This window comes from Mirounga angustirostris, unplaced genomic scaffold, assembly GCF_029215605.1.
Source record: "Mirounga angustirostris isolate CCGP_5_RB_7025 unplaced genomic scaffold, mMirAng1.0.hap1 SCAF_5, whole genome shotgun sequence".
Classification (NCBI taxonomy): domain Eukaryota; kingdom Metazoa; phylum Chordata; class Mammalia; order Carnivora; family Phocidae; genus Mirounga; species Mirounga angustirostris.
In genome coordinates this window covers 41,260,722-41,281,486 of record NW_026991713.1, presented here as the reverse complement: position 1 = coordinate 41,281,486, position 20,765 = coordinate 41,260,722, and the positions used below count along the sequence as shown (strand labels likewise).

The window sequence follows — 20,765 nt, the reverse complement described above, 5'->3', positions numbered from 1 at the left end:
GGGAATGTCCAGGTTTTAAAACTACCACATAGAGAATTAGAAGTTACTCCGTAACTCTTCTTCAATTCAGCCTATCTCCATTTATTGCTGATTAACTTCCCCAGTCTTCTTAACAAAAAGGCCTTCCCCTCTGCCACAGTGGAACTTGCCTTATAAGACCTATATGAGGCACTGAAGGCTGATGCATGAATTCCTTCACTTAGTACATCCTCCAGATTGACTTCTTCCCACTAAGTTTCTGCTTATGTTTTTAATGTCCTACATAGCACACCCTGTAGCTTTTCAAAATAAGCAATATAGTATGTTAAAATAGGCTTTGGGAAAGATTCATATGTGCTCACTGATCATGCTGGTTCAGTTTTACCAGTACACATTTACAGACCAATTTCACACCATACCTCTGAAAAATAAAAGTTTGGATTGAGTCTTTGATAAAGAACTAAAAGTTTCTGGGGAAATAATAAAAATACTCTGTGTATACTTAACACTCCTTTTCTACCTGAGCCAGCTAAATGTGCCAGGACAGTGCAACATTCTTTGCAACTTATGCAGGATTGAAATTTTTGAGAAAAGCACTTCAGTTTCCAGGATTTAGTAAGTTACCATCTATCAGATCAGAATGGAGTCTAAAAAGTCATACCAAGCCTCAGATTCTAAAGTTGTCCATAGGTAGCTGTTTGTAATAATCTTTAGGTTTAGATGAATCAAAAGAATTTCTCAGTGTTTTGTTTAACAGCGTGCTTACCACCCTGGGTCATTGTGCCTTTCTGAGGAGCTTGTTAGAAGGGCTTCTATGGCCCCACTTCTAGAGAGTCTGCTTCTGTACGGTCTAGGAGTCCGCCTTTTAATACTCCCAGGTGATTCTAATGCAGGTGGTCTAGGAGCCATGCTTTAAAGAGAGGAATAACCACCAGCCAGAGTGGGGAGGGCAGGCAGGCAGGCGGGAGATGCTGCTGAATGCCATCTCTGAAGAGCTAGAACCCGTTGCCTAGCAACCCCCATTCTTGAGGCATTCTTCCCAGGTTAAAAGAGATCTTTTCCAAGAGCCGTAACGTAGACATTAGCCTAGTAAGTCAACTTGTTTAATGGGGTGGACTCTCTTTAACCACTAACGTGCACGTAGGGACCTACAATGATTTTCCACTGACTGAAATCACAGCAGCTTCTCCAAAAGGTAAATTGAAAAGATGCTGAACCACCAAATCAAGCTGAAGTTTTATTTAAAATGTAAAAGAAACAATTCTTGAAAATGCTGATGAATAAAGCAAAAGGACACCGTGCTCTCTTCCTACGAGTCAGCCAGCCTCTCCACGTACGGGACAACAGACAGTACTTAAGTGCTGGCAGAATTTCACAGTAGTTTAGTGGTAGATTATCTGTGCCTAGAGGATGTAGAGGTTCTCAGTGTGCGATCTTGGTTCTGGGCTTACACTCTACTGAGCATGAACGAGGGCTCCTGCTCCTTGGCCATAGCCAAATCCCTTGGGTCCAAAGTTCTTTGCATAGCATCCTATAAAAGAAAAAGAAGAATTAGTAGAAGACCATTAAGCTTTGCTAGCATTGCTTAAGACCCACGAAACAACAAACCCCTCTAAGTTAAAAAAAAGTTTGCCATGCCCAAGAGTTCAACCTATTGAAGATCTAGAATGAGCGATGTAGGGGCACCTGGGTGGCTCAGTTGGTTAAGAAGCTGCCTTTGGCTCAGGTCATGATCTCAGGGTCCTAAGATTGAGCCCCACATCGGGCTTCCTGCCCAGTGGGGAGTCTGCTTCTCCCTCTGCTGTGCCCTGCTTGTGCTCTCTCTCTCAAATAAATAAAATCTTTAAAATAAAATAAAATGAGCCATGTAGTAAATATCTTAGAGCTGCAAAGGCAAGTCTAAACATTCTGATGCCACAGTATTCAGCTCATGGTCCCACCTGAGTTATAAGCATAAAAATTGGGCCGGGCAAGTGACATATTTGTCTACTACCTTCATATATTCATATGCTTTGCTGAAAACATAAATTTGAAAGAAGACTCTTTATAGTGAGGTTTTTTGTCTTATTTGTTGGGGAATCTGAAATGACCAGAACTTAACTTTATTGCATCATCTCAAATTGTTCTATGGTTCTCTGTTCTAAGCATCTCTAGATCCTTTCTTATTTTGTTTTATTATTATGTTAATCACCATACATTACATCATTAGTTTTTGATGTATTGTTCCATGATTCATTGTTTGCGTATAACACCCAGGGCTCCATGCAGAATGTGCCCTCTTTAATACCCATCCCCAGGCTAACCCATCCCCCCACCTCCCCTCCCCTCTAGAACCCTCAGTTTGTTTCTCAGAGTCCATAGTCTCTCATGGTTCGTCTCCCCCTCCGATTTCCCTCCCTTCATTCTTCCCTTCCTGCTATTTTCAAATAGCCAGTGGCAATCCCACCTTTCCCCACTGTCAGAGTATCTTTTTTCTTTTTAATGCTGGTGACATTTCCTTAACCAATAACCAGTGTGAGATATTCAGATGGACAGTAATAACAGAAATTCATTTTACCTTTACAATAGATTTCACCTTCTTTCTCAGTCAGGGTTGTGGATTCAAGACTCTTCCCACACTTGGCACACCGGAAACAGTTTTTGTGCCAGGGCTGGAAGAGAAACTGAGTTAAGTCTGAGAGGTCGGTTTCTTGCAGTACAGTTTAGACGCTGCAGCAAGCGGCTCACGAAGATCAAGCCAGCGCGAGCTCCTGACTGCTGTGCTTCTGCTCCAACAAAAAGCCTGGCACTGGACCTCCCCATACCTACGTTCCTAGCCACCTGCAAAAGGGCCGAGTTCAAACCTCGTTCACAGAAGACATGGACTGGGAGCCCTACCACGCAAGGGCTGTTTCCCCAAGAGTGGTCTCAGACCTTGCCGCAAGCACAGTGTGCTCCTTTAAAGACTGTCCCTTTGGTGGCTGAGAACAGTTGCAGCTCAAAGAGGTGAAGTGGTTCCGTAACTTTCCCAAATGCACACAACGAATGAGCATTGGGTGTCCTGACCCTGGTTTCCCACTACCTGGAGTAACCCACAGAGTCCAGGTGTGTTAACCGTAACAACCTTCAGGAGCGCCCCTTATGAAAACAAGTTTCTTTCAAACATAGATGTGATTTGTCAAGTAAGGGCATCACTTCAAAAACTTAATGATTCAGCAGCAATCTAAGAAAAATGTGAATCCAAGGCATTTATTTATTTATATAAAGAGTACCTGAAGGGGACAGGAAGGGGACAAGGGAGAAAGGGAGCGGAGAGCAGTCATTCGCGGCTACTAACTCCAGATAGCACTTTACCTTTCCAGCTCCAATTATCTTCTCAGCAGCATACACAGAATCCCCACATCTGGAACACTTCTCAGCACCTCCGTATTTCTGAGCAAATTTAGAAGTGTTTGGATTTGTTGTAGGCCTGTGAGGTTGAGCACTTGTAGAAAGGGGGAAAAAATTAGGCAAGATTTACCAAAGGCCCCTTTTAGCCCACAAGGCAGATTGCCACGGGAAGCGGGGACTTCACTGCTCAACTGTCCCATAGGCGGCGGCCTTCTTACAGGTCAAAGAAAGGACTGAATCTCAGGTGCTGGTCAGCTGGTACTTTAACCTATTTATGGGCTCATTTCTGCCCCAAAAGACAGACGAGGCCCCAAACTTAAGTATCTCAGTCTAAACTCAGAATTTATTGAATCCCCAGTGCTTGCCTTCCACTAAACAATTATGCTTTGCTTTATAAAAACCTACAGTGGACATATTTTTACCTTATATTCATAGTACTGTTCATATTACCACTGGAATCACAGCTAGTTTTTTTTACTTTACCAGAGTTTGAAAAATCACTGTTAACCTAAGCAGTTAAAAGTTTTTGCAGACAGGTCAGTGGCCTTAGGTAGTCATTAAGAAAGTTAAGCATGATTTACAGATTAATTTCCTAATATATCTTAAGTAGGGGAAAGTGTGAATAAACTGCTTTCTTCATGGAAAAATATTTTAGAAAGTTTGCCTATTACTGTATGATGTTTACGTTTTCTCTGGATAGAGTTATTTTTGTCACTTATTTACAAGTCACTGGGTAAACTGTTTCCCTCGCTTTCTCTAATGTTTTCCCCTTCAGTATGTAGGTGTATCTACTCTGCAGAACAGTGTTGTGGGCTCTGAGATTTAAAGACCCCTCAAATCTTACAGGTCAGTTGAGCAGATAAGAGGACAACAGCTCGGCAAATGATACAAGTGCCCCCTTTTTCCCATTGGAAAAATGGTTTTTTTCCTGATTATAGTTTAAGTTACATACATATTTAACATAAAATGTTAATTTAGAAATACTGCCTTTTCATCAAACAATGTATTCAAACTCTTCACCTATATCTTCCATTTATTCATCTCCACTGTATCCACGTTTGGGCCATCTCACAGTTTTCTACACATCCATGTGAGGGGTTTCATATACATTTTTTGAATCATGTTTGCTGCGGCCACTGTATTTTAAGCAACAAATACAAGTGCATTACTGACTCACAATATTGGTGTTTCCAATTGTCCCTAACGTATGCATATTTTTTAAAAAAATCTCTACAACCGACTGTATTTACTTTCCTTTAAGAGTGATCTTCAAAAGCTATTCACAATGATATCCAACATTTGGAGTTAGGAGTTGCCCTGGAAAAATTTCCAACACATTATGTTAAAATAACTTAATGGAGATCTTCTCCCACCTCCCTGCTAATGACATCACAGGGTGTGGGTAATTGTTTAACCCCATGACAGATGAAGAAATAGGGGCTCAGATATTACATAACTTGTTGGAGAGCTAGAGGAATAGTAAATTGGTGAGTCTGAACTGAAAAAAAAAAAAGCAGTTCTGCCCCAACGAAATGTTCCTGCCCATGCAATGCTGTCTCCCCGGGAGATCCCTGTGAAGATATATGGTCCACATATGTTATCATTACCATGTCCCACAGGGTGCTCCAGACCACGGGCACTCCCAGAATTCAATCACTGAGAGAGGCTTCTGGAAAGGGAAGTCTACATCTGGTCCTAGTATGTGGCCAGGCTACGATGGAGAAGAGACAAGGGCACAGATCGACAGGCCAGCACAGAGGGCTTGTCAATTATTGGGAGAAGGTGGAGAAGCAGGAGGAGGTCAGGAGGTCAAGAGGAGGGTCCACTGGTCTTTGTGACTCTAAAACTATGGCCACAATCACTGACTGTTGGGATTATGGATGAATTTGGTTTCGTTTGTGGGAAGGGATATAGATACATGTGTTTTGAAAGATTTGAAATAAAACCTTAGAAAACAAGAGTGGATTTTAACAAGCTGGAAAAGGAGCGCAGAACAAGAACAACGAACTTCAACAAAGACCAAGGTAAGCTGGGCTCCCACAAGTGACGGTGCGCAGTGCTGAATGAGTCAGCCCTTGTACACAAGGCACCATGACTCAGAAACTCCGAGTGTGGGAAAAAACCAAAGAACAGACAGGTGGGCCTCAATGCAGTGGAAAGAGCACAGGTGTGGGAGCCAAATGGACATGGAGTCAAATCCTGTCTGTGTCACTTAACTGTGTGCCCTGAGCCTTAGTGTCCTGTCTATAAACTACAGACAAAATATCTAAACTCAGGGTTACTGTAAGGACTATAAAAGGAACAAATGTTCAGCAGACAATAGACAAATTATTTCAGGCATACCATAATGCACCGTGTTTAGGATTGTAAGATCTGGAGTTACACTAGGTTAATTTCCAGGCTCTACGATTAACTAGCAATATGACTATAGGAAGATCACTTCATTTTCATTGTCTAAGTTTGTTGAGTAAGATGGGAAACCCTACCTTGTCAGGTTGTTGTGAGGATTATATGAGGTAACGTGTTAATATTGCATGGTGGCCAGGTCACAGGGCAGGATGAACGGTCTTGTCCAACAAAAGGCCATCTTACTGGAATATTACACCGGTTTGGGCCTCTTCAGTATAAAATGGATGTGAAAAATGTGAAGTTCAGATGAGGGAATTATTGGGCCAAAAATAGGAATTAAGAGGAAATTATGAAATGAAAATGAAAAAATTATGTAGCCTGAACATGAAATACTAAGTGAAGTTGAACAGAGTTAGCACTTTGCTATTTTGGTACTGGACCCTTTTAAAATTTAATACTGAGCTCTCGAACAATCAAAAACAGGAAATAATTTCCATTTTTAAATAAGAATTTGTAAGTTAGAGAAAAGTCATTGCTTGGTGAAATACTCTTACATGGGAGGAGTGACTGAGGACTTTTCATTGACTGCTTAATTGTACCTGAGAAATGCATCTCATGATTCAGATACTATGTTTCTGTATCATTTGATTTCATTACATCTGATCTCTAAAACACTGTGAGATGGAAGTAAATGTAAACCATGTGCTTTTGAGAACATGACTCCTTGATACACCGAAGAATGCAACAAAATCAAGGCTAGAAATCACTGGAATAATGAATACGAATTTTGTTAGGTCCCAAACGGTCCATTTCAAGCTTGAAGAATAGTTACTCATTTATACTAGAAAATTGGAATAATCTTGTGTTCAGTTATTTTAAGCTAAACATCTGTTCTGTCCCAGACTCCTGTTCACCAAGTAACATTAACTGTTATGACTCTTTTCTGAAGGTAACAAACAGGGTCCTAACTCACCTCTCTGGCTTGATGCCCAGCCTCTCACCCCGGTCCATGTTGAGCGTGCCGGCGCCCTGGCCGTAACCGTAGCCTTTGGGCCCATACTTCTTCCCGTAGCAGGATTTGCAGTAGATCTCCTCATCATGAATTGCCACTGTTGTGCTATCTAAATTTTTCCTGCAAACCACTGGGGGGGAATAAGTTAGACCTTTAGAAACGTGCCAGAGATGCCTTTTTCCTTAGAACAATGGTGGCCCTGACACATGGTCTACAAATGGTAAAGGCCTAGGCTCTCTCACATTCCTTTTTCTCCCGCGGCTTCCCAAACACCAGGGACAGCATCTGGACTGGGTCAGCTACAGCTGAGGACGATTTGCCCTTCTCCACAGATAGGATCGTTGTTTCAGAAACATACCAGAATTTTAACTGCCCGAAGCCTCAACCTTTTCTATAGGCTTGGCCTCTCTGGGAGGAGGGAGAGAAGTTCGGAGATGGCTATAATTACGTGAACAAAAGGAACACAATTAACACGTTGCTCCCAACCCTCAACACAATCTTTTCCACCTCTTCCTAGTATTGCGAAATCACAACCTAACAAAGAACCAAAGGGTGGCTGAGTGCCCTGTGGGAGTTGGCTCTGCACCCCTCCTCCCCTAAAGAGCACCCCGGGCATAAAAACGGCTTTCAATCCAGAATTGTAGTTTTCATCATGAGCCTAGAAGGGAAAAAGCATTATTTTTTCATCTCGCCACTGGCTTCTCCAGCAGTGATGAGTATGTCTGAAAATTGTAAAGTGGTTTGAAGTCTGCATTTGTGTTTCCCTTCTGTCCCCAAAGAGAACACATTCTTTCTTGATGGTTTTCTTGCCACAAGACATTTCCACGTATCCCACTTCATAAAACTGCCAAATGTCATCATGTTTTACCCAGACATTATTTCACTTTCTAAAACTTCACTTAAGTTTGAGAAAAAAAGGAAACTATGAGGGAACTTGCTGGTAGCACAGCTGGGCAGCTGGAGATCCAAGATTAGGAGACAAGGGGATTGTTTCCCTCCTATTTCAAAGGGTGGGGGGGAAATGCAAGGCGCAAGAAAGGAAGGACAGAAAGACGGGGCAGGGAAAGGCGACTAAAATAGTTAAAATTACAAAGTTTCTGTTAAGACTACCGTCTTCTCGGGTAGAAGAGAATGATGTCATCTGCTCTGGAACCTTGCTGTTGAGGCTCAAGAACTGAAATACATTTGCTGGGAGACACTGTTCACCTAAAAGCATACATTGCTAAAGAACAAACACCCTTAACAGAATATGCAAAAATACAAAAACTGTTTCAAAGGCCACATATCTATTAACCAAAGCAAGTTCATGAAAACTGTACCGTCTTACTACCCTTCCTTCCTTCTGTCCTCATCTCTCTACAGTAAAATTCTCCTGGGTTTGCCAAGTGCTCCGAATTATATCCTTAACAGGCTTTAGTCAGCAGAGACCAATACTCAGAAGTAGTAGTAAAATCGCCAGGAAAGAAGTTGACATTAAGTAAACAGTGACTTTATTGCGGTGGAGAGACTATCCTGGCTTAATGTAGATGAAGCTAAGAACAATTTCTCAAGTATCTGTATTCTTTGTTCACATACTCTTGGTTTCAAACCTGCTGAAAAATAATTCCTAAAAAAAAACCCCAACAAACAAAAAAGTAACTTCTAAGAGAAGAACTGCTTAAACCAGATCTGAGACATGGTAGCTATTATGGGGGCCTACACAGTAAACATGTTATATTTTTATTCTTTGTAACTGCGACTTTCTGTTGTCTGTTTATAGTTGCCTGCAAAACAGCTACACTGTAACAAGGTCCCGAGTGTCGAACGCTGGTGCCTAGAGGGAAAAGGACAACTAAGCACACTTAATGCGAGCAATTTCTAGCAATAATCCTCACTGTACAGGACTACAGACATGTCTGCACGCACGGGTGGGTTCCTCACATTAACAAATCGCTCATCAAAGAAAATTTTGTCCTTTGAGTCAGAAGATGATGCTTAGTGAAGAGCTTTCCAAAGCGGCTTCTCTCCTGCTTGCAACTGAAGGCTGAGCTGTCACTAGAGAGGGCACGCAGGGGGAGGGGGCCTGGGTCTCCTTCTGTGTCTGTCAGCGAACACACATGTGCTTCATGCCCTCCTGCCTGTCCTATCAGAGGCTGATCATTTCCCATCTAGAAACAGTAGTAATTCCCAACTTGCCTTGATGGGATTTTCATACCCTACGTTCCCTTCCCTCAATTAGGATATCAATAACCAGAAATAACTGAATTTTCACTACCAGAGAAGATGGGAATTTCACTTGTAGACATTTGATTTCAGCGAGTCGTGGTGTGCCAAGAAACAAGCGAGGAGGTTTCAAAGAGAAGGGGCCCCGCCAGGAGGAGAAAGCTGGGGGGGTGGGGGGGATGAGGAGTGACCTGCTGATTCGGAAATCAGAGCCCAGCCCTTACCCTGTGCCAGAAGCCGGGCCCAGCTCCAGGCTAAAATCGACACCGCGCTCTTCGCGAAGCAGGGGAGACAGAAGGGAGAACAAGCAAAATCCAGTGAGGGCCCAGCGGAGGCTAGGAGCGATGGGGACACGGCAAGGCCTCGTGGGGCCGGTCACCCCCGCCGTCCGTGCCGCCACGCTGGGCCTTCACGCTGCCCGGGACAGGCAGGCAAAACCCGCCGGCGCTTCTAACATGACCTCCGTTAACATCAGCGCAGTGTCCGGTTAAATAGGTAAATGGAGGCTTGTTCCGGACACACGCGTTCCGTGGGACGTCGGGCCCCGGGAGCTACTTACTGCACAGAAAGCAGCAGCGGTGGAAGCTTCGGCCGTCACACTGCACCTCCTCCGCGTGGTACACGGTCCTCCCACAGGCCCCGCACTTGTTGCCACCTCCCCAGACGGGCATCCTGAAGGAATAAAGGGCTCGTGAGAAGGTCCCCGCACCCTACGGGACGCCTGCCACGCTCCCAGGGGGCCCGCGGCACATTGTTTCTTTAGGCACTGCTCTGACCACCTCTGCAGAGGCCCGCGTTCCTCCAGGTTCGCCGCCTCTAACTGCAGCTCCATTAGCGAGCTCGGGCTTGTGGGCACAAGCGCGTTCCTGCAGGACAAAGGAGCTGCGTTCCGAACGGTACGGGTCGCCGGCACAACCCAGACGAGGCCACCAGCGTCCCGGGAGCTAAGAAAGGAGAGTGGGAGTGGGACGAGAACACTGGCGCCCCCACCCCCCCCAACCCCGCACGCCCATCTTAATGATGGGTTCGGAAAACTCCGCTGAAGAATACACACTCGGGGGAGAGGTTTGTATTGCTCGTTTAACTCACTGTAACACTACCGGGTTCTTAACATAGACCGTACACAAGCTGTGACACTTTCGAGGGAGGAAGAAAGTGTCGAGCTGCCCTGCAAGAACTAGTCTTCTGTCTGGCCGCTGGAGTCGTGCAAGATTACAGCATCAGCGGCTGGGTCTGCCTCTGCAGCTGCGGGCATGCAGCCTTGCTGTAACCACAACAGACAGCCCTCCAGATGGCTACGATTTAGGTTCTCTGCTTCACTAATCCCCAGGCCCCCAGCCCAGCCAGGGGGTGTTGGCCCCACTTTGATAGGCCTGTCAGTCCATACACAGGGCGCTACCAAGTTCCCTCCCCGGCGACGTGAAGGGTCTGGCGAGGCCGTCTGAGCGCCGTGGCCCGCCTCTGTGGGACAGCTCCAAGTCGAAATCCTGCCATCTTGCTAGGATGTGGGGCCAACGTGTTCTGATCTCCCTCCCCAACGAACTGGTCCACCTGGGCGCCGTTTAAAATGCCTACTTCGGCATGGCCATGTGCACAGTCGGCTGTCTCTGCAGTCCTTCAAGAACGGTGTGTTTTGTCTGCCCTGCCCTGAGAGGTGTCTAAACACACAGGGTAAGAAGAATGCCTTTCTTCCGCACCATCATTTTCAGACCTCTCTTGTGAGTGGTATTGGCAGCCCTTGGTGGTGAAGTGTCCTTGGATGAGATGCATGCCTCTGTAGGACGTAGCTGGATGAGAAACAGAGACCTCCTTCCTAACTCGGCCGTGGCTAGCTAAATAAGGGAAAAGGAGGGCTGCTTCGCAATCCATTGAAGAATCTTCAGTCCTTAAAAAGGAAGGTGGTAAATTCCCATCCTCCTGCCCATCCTACAGCATTTAAATGATCCAGAACCCAATGACTCCCTGAACACGGAGATGAGGGCTTTCTAAATGCAAGTTGTACAGAATCAGTCACCGTGTTGGGCACATTTCTGGATGTACGGCATTCTCTTGACCCTCTTCTGGTCACACCACGGGGAAGCAACCGTCTCTTTCTAGGTCCATATGCTTTAGGGCAGTCTTTATTAAAATGTGGTCTCCTTGTGATGGTCCACCACGCCTGGTACCAATTCAAGATGAAATTCAGGTGAGAATTTAGAAACTTTAAACAATTTTACGCCCCAACAATCAAGAGCATGATCAGTGGACTCATCCTGTTGAACAGCATAGAATCAGAGAATCAATCTGCACTTGGAAATTAAAACAAAAAATGGTCCTCTACCAGATAGTTTGAGAAACACTTGTTTAAAGGGTATTGACTCTACCCTCAACTCCAGGGCTGGGCGTGTGACTCGGTCATGGCAATTAGGTCACTGCGGCCCCCACCCTCCATCACAGTGATTGATGTGGGAATGGTCACATGACCCTAAGGCAGGTCAGGGAAAGTTAAGCCCAGGGCCTTTGGTTTAGGACCGTGTGGATGCAGGGGTGGAGATGCTAGCAGCAGTCTAGCCATTGTAAGAAAAGAACCTAAGAATGAAGCCAGCACAGAAGAAAAGAGATGGAGAGAGTGGACTTAGACACTTTTCAGCTGCGTCTTGTCTTATCCTGGGTGCTATGAGAGCCAATAAATTGCCTTTTCGAGTCATTTGGAGATGGAGCTCCTGTTCCTTGAAACAAACACATATAAAGAGACCTGACCGATAGGACTAGATATCACTCAACTGTTGGCCTCAGCTTGCAAAACGCCTCCTTCTTATTCAGACAGGACCAGGGTAATTCCAAGGGTCCACCAATGTCACCGGCTACTGTGAAGGCATCCACAGAGGATCAATAACTAGCAACAAGGGAAGAGATCTGCAAGCTTTCCTTTAGTAGTTGCATAAATCTGTTATTCCCTTCCCTGGAGACAGGTGCTCCATTGTTTAACTCCACAGTGAAATTTGAGCCTAACTGTAGAACCTCAGCCACAAAGCCCTGGTTCCAAAGGCCTTCCACTGGCTGGAGTCTGGAGTGCATTTAGTAACACGGACTTTGCCCCACGGCTCCAAAGTTACCAGAGTTCTGGAATGCTCACAGAGGCCACAGACATCTGCAGGAAGTACCCTCGTGATTCCAGAGGAAACCTAAAACCAAATCCAGGCCCGCAGGTAATGACCTTACAATTACGTAAAATTGGATCCCAAGCATCAACAGCCCGGCTGGCTTTGGAAATCCTTTGTGATTGTCAAGGCATTTCTCATCATATGAGAAAGCGTACTAGTTATTACCAACGTGTATTTTACATTTTCACCCATATTCGCTTTGGTGCTATCACCAGTAAGGAACCAGATTTCCATCAAGACTAATGCCCTCTTGGGTTATCTTTGAATAGCATTTAAAAGCACATTTTTCAAAAACAAACTCATCACTTTATGTTATTCTCTATTAAAAAGCAGCCTGGATTTTTAAAAAGGGTTTTTTATGTAATTTTATGTAATTCAGTTACTTAAATTCACTTCTTGTAAGTCAAGTCTGATTTCTACTGCCCATGCCACACGAGCCAAAGGAGTCACTTTTCAGGAAATACCCAGCGAAGTGTTACAACATTCAGCCTTCTGTGTGAAAAGTCTTTTCCCCTCTAGGGTGGGGACCACACCTCTGTCTTCCCCACCATCTACCAGAGTACTTGGCACATGTCAAGATAACTTCTATTGTTTTAAAGAACTCTCCCTTTTTCAACCTGTCTGTACAGTTCTCAGTCCAATCTTATGCTGATCAACACAAAGGTAGCACTGGTCTACTTCTCTTTGTCACATTTTTGGATTCTAAGTAAAATTTCCAAGTCATTAACATTTTAAAAGTTCCATCCAGTTTCAAGGCTTTCGTAAGGATTTCTGCATAACCCTCTCTGTGGTCCAAGCAAACGGTATAATAGAAAGAGCATCCTCACAAAGCTTCAGCTGGAGTTATGCTTTATTTTTTATGCTGGATACTGAGTAGTTGGGTGTTCCTTATAGGATTCTCTATTTTGTGTGTCTGAAATATTTCAGCATGGAAATAAGGGAGGGAGGAAGGGAGGGAGGGAGGGATGGAGGAAGATTGGTTTGGGTAGATCTGGGTTAACATCACTGTTAAGATGGTTCTGCAAACTTGGGCTTAGTTTTCTCATCTGTAAGACAGGGAAAGGTAGCTCTCTCTATCCAAAGGAGATATTGTGAAGATATAAGAAGGTGAGCAAACGTTTTGGCAGACATCTAGTAACTGTGAGCTTGAAAATGGAAGGGGCCTCTCATATTGTCCATCCTGCTGTAAGTACTCCAGTAAGGAAACCCACTATAGAAGAGCGTAGCTCAGAGCCACAAACACAGTAAAGAAAAAACTTAGCTGATGAGTCACTCATAAACCTTCTTTGGGAACATTCAAACACACTGTAAGTGTGATGATAGTTCCATTTGTGGTACCAAAGAAATGAAGTTCAAATTTATACTTTTAGGGTGAACCCCAATGGACATTTCCTGAATTTGGCAGGAGGAAGTGTGATGATCTTCCATTTCTGTCACTCTGGGCATGGTTATGCACAGAACAAAATTCTAAAGCTTCGCGGTTCCTACAGGCCTTTGGCTGCACTACTCCCCAACGGCTGACGTTAATCACAGCAAACTGGATTTGCACTGAGCAATCTGGGCTGCATGCCTTTCCCCAGTCCTATGCATTAATTTACAGAATAGTGAGAGGAGGAATGAAATCTCACTTTGCACATACCACGCGAAAGAGGCCAAACACAGGCTTATTCTCTGTTTCTCCGTCTGTTCTTTGTTTTTCAATGTCTGAAAGAGTTCTAACGCTAGGATTTATCCGCTGTGTTAGATTAAAAAGCTTGGTTTACATCTAAACACCTATATGCAGTTTCTCTTTGCTGCTTCTCCCCAGGCAAAGACACCACCCAAAATTTCCTAAGACTTACCCCTAGGAGAAAATTACTATCATCTAAATCTGAGTCACCTTGTGGTAAAGTTACCTCATTCTCTAGATAATCAACAAGAGCCACAGAGTGACCACATGGATCATTCTCACACCACCTGTTCTGCATTTAGCATCTTATTTTAGAATCTAAGTGTCTTGAATCCATGAGTCTAGAGTCTACATGTCGCCACTTGCAGTGTAAGTTTTTTGCTCTGATATTAGAGGTTTGGAGTGAATCCGTCTATAAACCCAGATTCTAAATACTTCCAGAAGCTTTGACATTTTATTACTACATACAGGGTTTTGTTATTACCCTAGATCCTGGGTAGAATCCAATTTCCCAAAAGGGAGATTTATTATAAACCAGTTTCATCTTGAGACACATCCAGAGGGGTCACTAGTGAAAGAATATGTAGTTAGTAGCATTGTCCCAAATTACAATGATTTTTAACAGAGTTTGAGAGTTGTAGTTAATTGGAAATTAAGCTTTACTCAATGCCCATTCTAAAAATGCTTCCTTCTACTTAACCAAACTATCTGGTTAGTCTACTTCCCATATCTAAGTGAATACCACTGAACCAAGGATAGACTTCATGTCTTAGTGAGCAGCTCCATGTTCCATTTGGCTCCTTCTACCAAAGCCAAATCTTCAAGACAGCTCAGCCTAAGGGTGAATTAAGAGCATGGATTTTGAAGTCAACACAGTCTCATTTCCTTCATATGTAAAATGAGGATAATGTGCCTTTCTTATAGAGTTATTGAGAGAATGAGATGAAAACATGCTTATAGGAGGCCCTCAATGTATAATGATATACTCAAGGTAAAATGTTTTGTTATCAATCCTCATCTCCCACTCATCTCATATAGCCATTCCTTCATGACACCTCTAAATCCCTCCCCATCAGGGAAACTGACTTTCTGCCCTCCCTCATCCAGCTAAATCCTAACTTCTTTTCTGTATTGCCAGTAATTCTTCTAGGGTAGGGGCAGCTAAGAAACACTGTACAATGCTTTCCTGTCTGAAGATTTCACATAAGTGTATTCATCCAGCATTTCATAAGCCATTTCCTGGGTTAGGCACTGAGGCTGAAATGGTTGGTTATAAGGAAGGGGGCCAGTTCCTCAGGGAATTCTGCTTTGGTGGCAGAACGATGGAAACAAATAATGGCGCTACCATAGAACGCATGACACAGAGGCATGTAGAAAGGGATTCGAACGTCTGCAGGGTCTACTTGTACAGGGATGGCAGAAACCGGTTCATCTTGTAGATTTACTGATAGTGGGCTCCTGGAACTATATTCGAAAAGATTCTGAAGTTCCATCAAGATGCCGCATTAAAGATGGCTATGATTACGAACGTCTGCCACGGAAGCTGCGGTGCGTGTGCCAGATTTAAGACATTCCTGGTGTAAGAGAAAGAGCGTGGAACTTACGTATAAGGTTGAAAGTCAGTCAGCAGCTCTGTGATCTTGGCCAAGTTCCTTAATCTCAACTTCCTTGCTATACATACTTGGAAACAGACGACAACGGTCTCTCATCGGGTGGTTGGAGGATTCAATGAGATAACGTCTGAGGTACCTGGCAGAGAGCTGGTACCCCACAAACGCTGGCTTCCTTTTCCTTCAGCAGCACTGCGGGGCCTGAATCTGGCTACAGAAGTTCAGGCGTTAGGTGACCTGCTGAGGTCACTGACCTCTAGACATGCAGATCCGGGCTCCACTCACTCCTGTTTGACTCCAGAACCACAAGCTGTCCCCCAAACTCCCATATCTGATGGAAGGGTTGAGACCATCTCCGATCACCTGAGAATGATCAATCAGTCCTCGAGTTACCGAATTCCTTGTACACAGGAATGCCTTCCTCTCTGACCAGTCTTCATGGATCCAGCTACCAGTGAGTGAGCGTCTGCTACTCTCAGCCAAAAAGCTCTCTACCCCTCCTCTCTGCCTCCCTAAGTCCATCCTCACTACAGAGGAATCCCTCCTTCTCTCCAGTAAGTTCTCCTGTGTCCACTTCAGCCTCACCATTAATTACTAATTCTATATCCTCTTTCCACTTTTGTCTTCAATGTGGGGTACAGCAAAATCCTTGACACAGATTTGGATACTACTTGCCAAATCACATATTGCAATTAGAGTGCAACTAGGCTAAAAATGTGTTCACCATGACCCCCAGCATCTGCCACAGCAATCCACAATCTGTGTGAACTGCAAGATATTTAATTATTCAAACAATTTAACGTTTGTGTGATTTTTACATGGACTCAGACTGAGATTTATATGCCAAGACTACTGCTTATTTGCCAAATGATCTGATGTTGGTTATTTGATCTGCTAGTTTTCTCATTTTAAAAATGGAGATAATGCTTATTCATATCATAAACTAGTTCTGAGGTTAAACAATATATGGAAAGCATTTAGAATACTGCTTGCCACGTGGTAGGTAATAATAATTACAAATACTTATATAAAGCTTACATATGTGTTACTTATATTAAGTAGTTTACTTATACTAACATTTAACCTTTATCACGACGAAGGGAGACATTATCGTTACACCCATTTTATGGGTGGAGAAGCTGAGGTATAGAGACATCAAGTGGCTCGTAACTGTGAAACCAAAACAAAATTACCAATTCAATTTAAAAATCAACACCAATAAAATTCAAATAAGCTACAGAGTTTGTTTCATTGATTTTTTTTTTTTTTAAGATTTTATTTGACAGAGAGAGACACAGCGAGAGAGGGAACACAAGAAGGGGGAGTGGGAGAGGGAGAAGCAGGCGTCCCGCGGAGCAGGGAGCCCGACGCGGGGCTCGATCCCAGGACCCTGGAATCACGACCCGAGCCGAAGGCAGACGCCCAATGGCTGAGCCACCCAGGTGCCCCTGTTTCATTGATGTTTTGCTAGAAGTAAACCACTGTTGGCAACACAAATATAGTAGTGACTTCTCTGGCTCTGGCGCAGGTTCTTTTTAAATTGGGCATTTCTTGTACTACGTGAGGATCCGATTCTCTCTTTACTTTCCTCTTTCAGAAGTACTGGGAAGTCACCATGAAACCTTCTTTCCTATAGTGAACCGGGAAGCTATTTGGCCTTAATGTATTTATTACCTGGCATCTGTCCTCTTTTTATTAGTGAAGGACAATTAGTAGTACCGTTGGCACAACGAGATAGTAAACAAAAAAGCAAGGAACCTGATATCCTCTGCAAATGATTCACAGTGTAATTCTATTGGTTCTTCCCCTTGATTTACACCAAAACTTAAAATTTTTTAACAATCAGAACTGTGCCAGGTTCCTCCACAATCTAGTCTGAGAAAACTTCAAGTCAGCGTTCTTAAAGTGGGACCACAGTTTCCTTGGAATAATGGGAACTGGTGAACTTGGTACCACGGACTTTATTTTTATACACTTAAAAACATTTTGAGAAAGGGTTCAGACGTTTCACCGGATGGCCAGAGGGTTCACCACACAAAAACAGTTAAGTGTCACCTTCCTGGGTAATCAAGGCCCCAAGGGAGTCTAGAGATCCCCACCCAACAGAACCCCAGGTCCGCCATGCAAATACCAGCCCAAGAAATGACACAGTACCTGGAGGAAACCTGGGAATATCTGCAAAGGGAAGAAACCTGCTCCTCAGGCAAGGCCAGTAGATACTGTTCAGTTCAGGCTTTCACTGAGAGCCATTTCCCCATATATTCAACAAAGTTCACAATAGTGTCTAATGACAAGGAATCTCTCCCTGGCTGAGCTGGGCTTTGTTCAAGGATCAAGATCAATAAGGCTTATGACAACCCTGGTGTACATGCTATTACATCCATTTTATAAGATGAGGTAACAGAGGCCAGAGAGTAAAGTAACTTGCCCAAGGTCATCAAACCAATGGGCTGGAGCTGCAAGAGACTGGGGGGACTGGTCAGTCCTGTCCTTTTCACCAGGCCATGACACCAACCCCTAGGAGGCTGGCTCTCCACAGCTCATTCGATTTACCTCATTCTTGGCAGAGAAGCAAAATCAGAGGCCCTCATTTCCATGGCCATGTAGTGGCAATGCTGAGGCTGGAGCTAGGCTTCTAAAGCTCCTCATTTATTGCCGTTCCCTTTATGCTATGCCAACATTCTTGCTGTTTTAGTATAAAATTGTATTTTATCGTATTAAATTGTATTTAGTACAAAATTGTTTTTAGTATAAAATACAATTTCCCCCAAATCCAAGTTATTTGGCAATTTCATCAGACCTCCAATGAGTATTGCCTTTATCACAGTATTTAGCATATCAGTATTTGTATCAATCAGTATTTGAATACATTTGAAGGAATTCGTTAAAAATCTATAATCAAAACCTTAGATCAAACCTGCTAATGTTATCTATTGCCTGAGTCCAATGAAATATTTGTCCCCGACAATTGCAACCTTACTCCTTCCTTTCTTCATTCAATTAACCAATACTGGCTCTGGTCCAGCTGTGTTTAAGGCACCCAGGCAAGTACTGTGAGTCTCAAAGACTGATGAGATGCAGATCCTGCCTCTTGTAATTTCACTCTAAAAGAGTAAAGAAAACTAGAATCCAGAGTAGAAAGAACACTGAGAAATACTGATCAAGTACTAGCAGCAGTCAACCTGAGAGAACAATGACCAGGGATAGTGAGGGTGGACCGGGTGGACTTCATAAAATCAGTTATGGTTTGGTATGTAGTTTTGAAATTATGTGATTCATTTTTAGAATCCATCGCCCATCTCTTTCCTGAAAAATCTGAGTCAAATTATAGCCAAATCTGTAGTTGTCCTATTTGAATTCTTGGCATTTCCTAAGTAGAGCTTGAAAACAGGTTAATTAGAAAAGGACTAACGAGACCACTTTTACTGCCTGAGTTAAAAAACTTCTACCCCAAATTACAAGATTTTCTATATTGAAAGCACATATAAAGTGAAAATGTGCTTAGCCTGCAGCCTGCAAATAAAACAGGTTGAACATTTTGGGTAACTATTTAAACAAATATCCTTCAACAAACGTCCGGGCTTGGGGAAGGGGGAGGAAGGTTGAGTGTCTCCCCGCTTGGAAACCCCCTCCCCCCAGGGGCTGCCTACGTGGAGCTTTGGAACTCAGGATGTGATTTTCAGGACCTGTTGCAGAATTTCACAACCAAGCATTCTGGCTTTCCTGTTTGTACCTGAATAGTAGAAAGTTCCCGGGAAAAGCTGGGAGTGATCGACCTGATGTTTCACTGCTGTTCTTCAACATTTAAGGTTCAGTGCTTGGTGGGCAGAGACCACCAAACAATGGGGCTGCCAGAAGCTCTGTACCGCAGCAGGGGAAGGATTCTGGGCTCAGCGGGCTGTGGAAGCCCCCACCTCACTCCCAGGACTCCCAACCAGCCCCCGGTAAGATCGCCCTCAGAGCAGCACACTCCGGGCAGAGGAGACCCCGAGACTCGGATCCCGCCCTCCCCTTCGCGGAGAGAGAACCGGCTGCTGGAGGAGGGGGCCCAAAGCTACTAAAAAGCGGATTAGCAGCAACGCGAAACTCTCGGCCCCGCCTCTCTCCCAGAGAAACCGGTACGGGGCAACCCGTGGGGAGGTCACGCGCGAGTATTTATCTGCCCTAAGGGCCTGGGATCCGAGGACGGACAGGGCCGGGGCGGCCGTGGGGAGCCGGACAGGTGTGTGGAGGGGGGCTGGGGGGACCGGGGCGCCGGGGTGAGGAGGATGGCGGGGGGCGGCAAGTGGAGCTTGGCAAGGGGATGTCAGAGGAGATGGGGGACCACCAGCAGGACGTCCTGAGGACCCCGGGAGACGGTGCAACCTCCCTCCCCCTCGGTAGGCGGAGGCGCCCCCTACCCCCCACCTCCCCCCCCGCCACTACTCACTCGAGTCGGGGCAGACCACGCACGCCGGCGGAGATAGCAGAGCCACACCAGAGGGAGCCCGCGGCAGTCCCGGAACACCGACGACGCGAGCGCCCGCACCTTTTAAAGACTCCCTGGTGGGCGTGGCCTGCGAGCCCCGCCCCCGCCCCGCCCGGCGGATTCCTGGACTCGCTCGGGAGGGCCGGGGGCGTCTGGAGCGGGGGCCGCTCGGGGCTCAGCTTCGGGCTAGGGCCCGAGAGACAAAGGGCAGAATCCCGCCTCTTCCTGCTGTTTCCCGCCCGCCTGGCATCTTCCCACGTCCCGAGACCCTCCCGCCGGCCCGACCCCTCCTCCTTCCCCACGGGACCCGGCAGTTTCCAGAAGTGATTAGCAGTTGAAAAAGGAGACTTCCTTAACCTGCAGAGAGACCGAGCCCGGAGACTGTCCTGTCGGGGAACAGCCCCCGCCGCCCTGAAACGTACCATTCCCACCGCGGGCGCCAGTTCTCCTTCAGGAGGGAGCAGTCCAAGGTCGAGGAGGCTCCCACAAGTAGAGAATGGGCCGAATCGGGGCTTTCCGCCACGCTCTCCCTTGCCTTACCTTGTAAGTAAACTCACGTGATTAACTTCCCCAGTGGACAGTCTCTGCTCCCATTTCCAGCTTCTGGGAATCCGCAACCTTCCTGTTCTTAAAGAGCAAAATATCTCATCTAGACTAAATAAATGACGTTGCGAAAACGCCTCATTCCCCAAGTGTTTTGCTTTTCCCACCGCGAGGGCACACGCTGCCGAGGGGGAAGAAACCTAAACCCAGCCAGAAGAAACCAGGGCACCGAAGAGTCCAAGGATGTCAGTGACCACGCAGGGGACCTCATACCTGAGCTGCAGGATGATTTATTGTTTGAGATGGAAAGAACAATGCCGCTCTCTCTGGTTCACATTCTAGGCCTACTGATGACATCTGTGCCAGAAGCCACGATCCCTAAGAATTGATACATGGCAGAATGGGGAGCTGGAAAAAGGCT

At 45.2% G+C, this 20,765-nt stretch overlaps 1 protein-coding gene across 10 annotated transcripts; it reads right to left on the bottom strand.

Moving 5' to 3' along the window:
* Positions 1 to 1,203: 1,203 nt before the first annotated feature.
* CSRP2 (cysteine and glycine rich protein 2) lies at positions 1,204 to 20,331 on the bottom strand. Of its 10 annotated transcripts, none has more exons than XM_064590854.1 (6): positions 20,224 to 20,331; positions 9,471 to 9,583; positions 6,671 to 6,839; positions 3,313 to 3,442; positions 2,537 to 2,630; positions 1,204 to 1,510 (listed from the first exon to the last, which is right to left on the bottom strand). In XM_064590854.1, exons 2-6 carry the CDS (start codon positions 9,580 to 9,582, stop codon positions 1,434 to 1,436), a joined length of 582 nt encoding a protein of 193 aa, XP_064446924.1. In that variant the 5' UTR covers position 9,583; positions 20,224 to 20,331; the 3' UTR covers positions 1,204 to 1,433. The 10 variants fall into 10 exon arrangements, 9 of the variants coding, with proteins under 9 accessions (XP_064446924.1, XP_045728877.1, XP_064446923.1 ...); XM_045872921.2 differs by lacking the exon at positions 20,224 to 20,331 and adding an exon at positions 19,763 to 20,004; XM_064590853.1 differs by lacking the exons at positions 9,471 to 9,583; positions 20,224 to 20,331 and adding exons at positions 15,069 to 15,297; positions 19,067 to 19,748.
* Positions 20,332 to 20,765: the final 434 nt, after the last annotated feature.

Coding starts and splice junctions, on each gene's coding strand:
- CSRP2 (XM_064590852.1), bottom strand. CDS start 19,137: ATGTTGAAGAACAGCAGTGAAACATCAGGTCGATCACTCCCAGCTTTT. Junction 9,584..19,066: donor GGGAACTTTCTACTATTCAG/GTACAAACAGGA, acceptor TTATTCCTTCAG/GATGCCCGTCTGGGGAGGTG. Junction 3,443..6,670: donor CTGGGCATCAAGCCAGAGAG/GTGAGTTAGGAC, acceptor CCTTTCTACAAG/TGCTCAACCTCACAGGCCTA.